Below are 6,988 nucleotides of genomic sequence, written 5' to 3' on the forward strand. Positions count from 1 at the left end.
TCGTCTTGGCGGGTTGATAACTCAATAATTTGGTTTAAAATTCAAGTTTTTTGTTGCTGATTCGTTTGTTTTTCTTGAAACTTTGATTGTTGAGTGGGCAATTTTATCTTTTCGGGTTTGCAAGTCAAATACTTCTCAAGACATTCATGTCGAAAATGCAATTTATTTCGACATGATATTTTAGGAGTATCACACCTGCAGTAACGTTATGGGAAAGGATTGGTTTTTCTATTGTATTATAATAAAATAATTAGTATTGACTAACTATTAGTATAACCGCTTAAAAATAAACCGAAAGAAATGCAAATTTTGATCGGGAAAACCGGAAAATAGCTTAGAATTATTGGACAAGTTTTTTTGGAAACTGGGGTGGCTCAAAAACACTTTTTTTATAGGGCAGCGATCCCCCCTTCTTCATTCCAAATCCGAAAAAAAAGAAATTACCTAATTTTTTTTCATCAGTTGCCAGTTTTGACATGAAGTTTTTCATGTCAAATACATGAGGAAAAACGACTTTCAGTTTCTGAAATAATTTTTTAGGGTTTGAGAAAATGTGACGGGAAAGTATAGAGACTTGCAGAGAATTATCTAACAAAGATGTATCAAGCTTCTGGGTTGGACACCTCTAACACACCCATACGAGTAACTGAAAACTACCCTTAAAATCAAATTTGTTAATTCTTCGTATAATCGACCTTTTGAGAACTGTATTTTCGTCATTTTTTTACTTGAAATTATTTATATTGGTCTCGTAGAATACTTATCTACACTGGTTAATGAATTTTCAAATATTAAAACAAAAGAAATTTGTTTAAATACTTTTTTTTTAAATTAGTATTTTTTTCATACAAACTATTACTTTTGGTAGTGAAACAAATTAAATTTGTGGAAACTAATAAGGGCTTGTTGAATAATGATGGTAAGATGTAACTATAACATTAATTAATATACAAAATTGATGATTAGTTATAAATAAATAATAATTTATTGCTACAACAAGTGGAAAATATTTGAACATAAATTTATGTCACTTAGTGACGATAAAATACTAGTTTGACGAATTTGTTAAGAAAAACATTTTTTAGACAATTGGAATTGTTTGAAATAATTAAAAATTAATTAACCAATGTTGCTTAATATTCAACTATGCCAACAGTAGTGATTTTTATATAAAACGACAAACTATTTAAACAAATGGAATTTATTCAAAGAATTAAACATCAATCGAAGATTGTTTTATAAATATTACACTAAAGAAATATTAATCCTTTTTAATAAAAAAATAAATAAAAAGAAACTGTATTTGTTTAAAAATTAGAAAACTAATTATTCAATGTCGATAAATATTCCACTACACCAATATGTATAATTTCAAGTGAAAAGAATACGAGAATATATTGCTCAAAAGGTAGATTTCATGACGAATTGGAATTTTTTGTCTTAAAAGTAGTTTTCAGAAACTGGTGGCGGTGTGTCAGGGGAGTGAACCCATATGCCTGATGCATGAAACTCTTCTCTGGATAATTATCAAAAAGTCTTTATACTTTCCCGAAAAATTTTTCCAAGCCCTAAAAAATTATTCCAAAAGCTGAAGAAAGTGATTTATCCCATGAATTTGAACTGGGGAACTTCAACTGAAATCAGCACCTATTAAAATAAAATCATAAATTATGAAATTTCTTTTTTGGATTTTGAATTAAATGGAAGGATCTTTTCCATCTAGCACGGAAAAAAATTTCCAATGTATTTTTGGACCAACCTGGTGGACACCCTGCTTAATTTGACATTAAAATATAAAAAATTTATGCTTGAAACTTTAGGTAAGAAACCTCAAAACTTTTATCGGAATTATTTAGCATAAAAACCACAAAAATTCATGCTTTAGATTTTGGTTAAGGAATTTTTTATTTTCCTTATTTTCACTTAAACCTTGCAAACGTCAGTATCATAAAAAGATGATAAAACGAAAAATCGTGACATTGTACTTGGGGGCTGTAAAAAAATACGAAACGTCCGTATTATGCACATATCCCTACCTCGCCAGCCATTTGACAGTGAGGTTGGTATAAAAGGCCAGGCGAAGCGACTCAAAATATTACAGTGGTTTTTATACCATATAGTGCAAATTTTAAGAAGAACGCCAATTCAGGATGAAGTCTATTATTCCAACGACGTTAAGCTTTTTTTGGACGCATGTTCTCATGGTCCTTGTATTCTTCCGACAAGCGGAATGTGGATGTACCAGTTATGATGTTCTACCTCACATACTCCCTACTTATTGTTGTTACGATCTTGAAGAAGCTGTTTATGACGTGTGTGGGGAGGATAACTATTATGTAGACTGGTATTCTAGTGTCGCCCAAGATTGTTGCACTATAGGTTGCTCAGATTGGACACTTGCACTGTTTTGCATGTAAGTCATCTCATAATCCAGTATAATAAAAATAATTTTAAGATTACATGAAATTGGAGATAATTATTGCATGTGCAACCAAATCAACGTAAATAGCTAATATCCTGTACTAATAGAGTGTGATATCTCAAACAAAACAGACTTTAAAAAAGCTAGAAAGTTACATCATTTATAAGAAAGCTGTTAGAGCGAATATAAATCTAAAAATTCCAATCAAATAATAACCGTAATTTCAATATCTTAATTTTTGAGTATCTGTGTGTAACCTCTTTGCATGGATAAATGATCTTATGACAAATAAAAATATAATAATTCCAACGAGATTACACCATTTTTCGACTTAGGTTCTCATAGTCTTTTTAATCTTCCAACTTGCGGAATTTGTTCACAGCGATCCTATTGTACTTCCACCACTCCCTCGTTATTGCTGTTTCGATTTTGAAATAGTTGTTGCTCAGGTGTGTGGGGAAGATAACTATGAGATAGACCCATATTCTGCTCCCGTCAGAGAATGCTGCAACCAAGGTTGCAATGATTGGGCACTTACACAGTTCTGCCTGTAAGTAATCTCAGAATCCTGTATAATAACCAAATGTGTAATAAAAAAAAATTCTAATTAAATAATAACCTTAATATCGAGGTTTTAGCTTTTAAGTATCAATGTGTATACTCTTTTCAGCTCTCCTGTTGTTTACCCTGAACCAATACTCCCTACTTATTGCTGTGATGATCTTGAAGAAAAAGTTATTGAAGTGTGCGGGCAAGATAATTACTATCTTATTGACGCTTATTCTGCTGAGGCCCAATATTGCTGCTACATAGGTTGCGACGATGACGAGCTTTCACAGTTCTGCATGTAAGTATCATCCTATTTAACCCTTCTACTGACACTGTTTTTGAATAACATACCCCGAAATTATTTCCTACAGTTTTGGCTAAAACACGCAGAATAGGCTTGTTCTAGCACAGTCATAGATAATACCGTGAAGAAAGTTATAATGGGAATAAAATCTGAAACAGATACTTTTTTTTGAAAAAAGAAATGTTCAGCGACTAATTTTCACGTCCAATTTTCGGATGCAAGCGCTGATTGTATAAATTATATAACTCAATTAGTAGGTCATTCTACTTTTACTTAGTTAGTCCACACATTATGGATGAAAGATTTTGAAAAGTGCTAATTTTTCTAAGTTTACCTATCCAAAAATTATAATTAAAGAAAATTGTGAGATTTTTTATTCTTGATACAGTTACGCTGACGATATGTTCGATCCTGCAAGTACCACAAGCCTTACGTCTACAAGTAGTGAAAACTATATGGAAGAAACCGACCCAAGCCTTATGAGTGCAGACAGTGAAGAACTTATGGAAACAACCGACCAAAGTCCTACCAAAACAACCACCTCAAGCCTTCTTAGTACAGAGAGTGCAAACACTTTGAAAACAACCGAACCAACCCCTACGACTCCCTAAGCGACTCTCTTCCAAGGATAAAACTGGCGAGACAAGGCACGATCTCAGAAATGAAATTGATACCCGGTGAACACAGATCGAAAAATTATAGTTTAAAAAACGAATGTATTTTTCTGAATAGCATAAAGTAAATCACACATGTACAATTTACGTTTTGAACTGTATCTAAAATAAAAATATTTGAAATATCTCGATACATCACATGTGAATCTTTTTTTATACCTAAAGAAGAAAAGATTACTGCTTTAATGTCTATTTAATTTGAATTAAAAATACTGATAATGAACGGGTTTCGGATATGGACTCATGTGCTACACTCAACACACAATATAAGACCGGTTTCGGGCATGACCTTGGTCCTACATTTGGAGGAATCCAAACGTGGCAACCTGAAGCAACTGCGGTGCCGAGAGTGCGGAACTCGAGCTGTTATCACGCTGGTCTTAGCACATCCTCCTCTTCGGCGCCGCGGTTCCTCGGATCGCAAAACTGCGGAGGTCATCAGTTTTGAGAACGGCATAAGCCGGTGAGTCTTATATTGGGAGTTGAGTGTATTTTTTAATTGTATAGATCTGAGACTATGGAACAGCCGTCATATAAAAGAAAATATGTCAGGAAATTCGTCCCGAATTTTTAAACTTTTGGGACCTCTCCCGAATATCAGGTCGACGCGTCACATTGTAAAAGATCATTTTTTTTTATTAAAAGTTGAACAAATTTATTCAAAATTAATTTCTCTGATTAACGGTTTTATTTTAAATGAAAATTAATGCCTTTGGTTGAAAATTTAACTGTTTAGTTAAAAATTCTTATTTTTCGTTTCAATTTCATTTTTAAGTTCACGGCAAACTTCATCCAATCGTCCAGCCAAATAATTCTTTTTGGTTATCAAAGATGAATCTTTTTAATAATTACAAAAAAGAGCCATGAATAGAGATTTTTTAAAATTCACTTCCGTTCCAAAAGAAGTTTTACTTTAAAAAAAGGTATTTTCTTCCTTAATATTATATACTTTTTATGCAAAAAGATAAAATATGAAGTAGTTATGTATCATAGACTAAAAGGATGTCAACTATTTTATGACAATGGTGAAATTCGATACCAAAAGTAACCATTATTTTCATCATGATTGACTAGAGTTATTTTAAATATTAATTATTAACAAAAGGGTTTTACTTTTAACTATGTAAAATAATTTTCATATCGGAAATGATCAATTTAATACGAGAAAATGCGGTAGCTGATATTTTGATGAAAAAAAAGTGTCATAATTAATCAAAGACAGTTTAATTCAACCAAAAAAGATAATTTTTCAAGAATTAAAAAAAATACATGCAGTTTCAACGAGATACTGGAATTATCAACTGAATGCGAGCAATGTGTCATCAAAATTAGAAAAGTCGAATTTTCAGTTAAAAAAATTAATTTTGAAACAAAACAAAAAAATGAGTTTTCAACTAAATATTTAAATACAGTAATATAAAGCTAAATTTTACATCAGAAGAATAATTTTTATTGACTTCTGTATTGAATTTTTATCCAAAAACATGACCTTCAAACGAATAAGACTACTTTTTCACAACAAAAAAACTAATCTTCAAATTAATAGTTAATTTTTCGCCAATAATATGTAAATTTTCTGCCTAAAACATGATTGTCAAATTTTCAGTGCAAAAATTAATTTTAAACAAATTAAAATAAATTTTCATCCATACACTTGAAGTTTGAACCAAGAAGATTGCATTACTACTGAAAAGATAAATTGTTGGCGAAAATGGAATAGATCAATCTTAAATAGAAACAGAATTTCCAATTAAAAGGATAAATTTTCGAAGCACAAGATTAATTTTCAACCCAAGAGAATGAATTTTGAACAAAACTATTGAATTTATAATCAAAAAGAATAACTTTTGAACAAAATTGAATGAGTACTTTAATCACATTTATAGGCCCTTACCAAAAACAAATACTTTTAAGCATGGTATTGTTTGCTATTTCTAAACTCATTTATTTCAAGACATTCTCATATACATTTCACATAAAGCCACATAATATCAAATCAAATTTTTTAAAATACCCTAAAAATTCCTGAAAATCTCAGAACATCATCTAATTCCTTTTAAAGTCTTATGAATTCCTTGAACATGGTGAAATTCCTTGAAATCGATGAAAGCCGTGAAAGTCCTAAGAAAACCCTTTGAAGATTTTCATTAAATTTATTCCCTGTATTTATTAAAGCTGCGTATAATCGTCCGGCAAAATTCGCGGAGTAGGAAAAGGGGCCAATATATCAGAAGCATGGTGTGCTCTGACGGACGGCCGGTCTCACAGCCTGCGTATGAGCTTTCAATTGACATAACAATTGATGAAAGATGTCCAATTTGACCAAAACTGTCCATTTGAATGCTTCCAAGCACATAGGCGGTCGATTTAAATATAAAATTTAAAAAGTGTGCATCCTATTTCAAAAATTCACCTTAAGATTATATTAATAGATTTTGTATTCCTCATACAAATATATTCATTTATTTATTTATTCTAAATAACATTCTATATCATGCCACATATTACTAATGCACGTGCCACAATAAATATCATTTTTACTCAGGAAGCTTTGCATTATCAATGCATAAAATAAAATAAAGTATCGTAATCCACGTTTTTATAGGGACATTAAAAATTATTTCCGTATTACTCATCTCATGTGAAGAATATTGATAAAAATTTGTAGAATTTTTAAAACACAAGAAAACAATTTTGTAGTTTACCATAAACACTGATTTTTAAATAAATTATAAAGCTTTTTACTGAGATTTGTATCTATGTATACTTGTTTCCTTATCCAAAATAAAAGCTTAAATTTATGAACTTAAGACCTTTTTTCAAGGAAGCTCTTATTCAAAAATGTGGTCCAAGTTTCTTAAAAAATATTTCAGGCATGAATTTTGTAGATTTTGATATTAAACTATGGCAAAAAGATCCCCGAAGCTGCTCAGGAAAGCAGTCGTCTTCAGCCCCCAGGTCCTCAAAATGGTAGGAAAATGTAAATTTATTCCAAACGGCTGCTTTCCCCGGTAGCTATGAGCATACAACTTTTGTTGC

The 6,988-nt window shown here is 31.0% G+C and overlaps 2 protein-coding genes across 2 annotated transcripts in view; both read left to right on the plus strand.

The window, feature by feature from the left end:
• The first annotated feature begins 2,087 nt into the window (after nucleotides 1-2,087).
• Nucleotides 2,088-4,082, plus strand: LOC117180066. The gene is made up of 4 exons (XM_033372380.1): nucleotides 2,088-2,413; nucleotides 2,805-2,972; nucleotides 3,093-3,269; nucleotides 3,664-4,082. The coding sequence occupies exons 1-4, from the start codon at nucleotides 2,151-2,153 to the stop codon at nucleotides 3,884-3,886; spliced, it is 831 nt and encodes a 276-aa protein (XP_033228271.1). The 5' UTR covers nucleotides 2,088-2,150; the 3' UTR covers nucleotides 3,887-4,082.
• Nucleotides 4,083-4,167: 85 nt separating this feature from the next.
• The window catches only part of LOC117180067, a 19,894-nt gene continuing 17,073 nt past the window's right edge, over nucleotides 4,168-6,988 (plus strand). Inside the window, exon 1 of the mRNA XM_033372381.1 lies at nucleotides 4,168-4,412. Coding sequence (XP_033228272.1) covers nucleotides 4,168-4,412 — 245 coding nt within the window. The remainder of the gene's footprint in view (nucleotides 4,413-6,988) is intronic.

The sequence above is a fragment of the Belonocnema kinseyi genome, chromosome 9, assembly GCF_010883055.1.
Source record: "Belonocnema kinseyi isolate 2016_QV_RU_SX_M_011 chromosome 9, B_treatae_v1, whole genome shotgun sequence".
NCBI lineage: Eukaryota > Metazoa > Arthropoda > Insecta > Hymenoptera > Cynipidae > Belonocnema > Belonocnema kinseyi.

Bases quoted from the DNA above. Each gene is read 5' to 3' on its own strand.
- LOC117180066 (XM_033372380.1), top strand. From the start codon at position 2,151: ATGAAGTCTATTATTCCAACGACGTTAAGCTTTTTTTGGACGCATGTT. The intron at 2,414-2,804 runs GTAAGTCATCTC...ATTTGTTCACAG, and splicing joins ACACTTGCACTGTTTTGCAT to CGATCCTATTGTACTTCCAC. The intron at 2,973-3,092 runs GTAAGTAATCTC...TACTCTTTTCAG, and splicing joins GCACTTACACAGTTCTGCCT to CTCTCCTGTTGTTTACCCTG.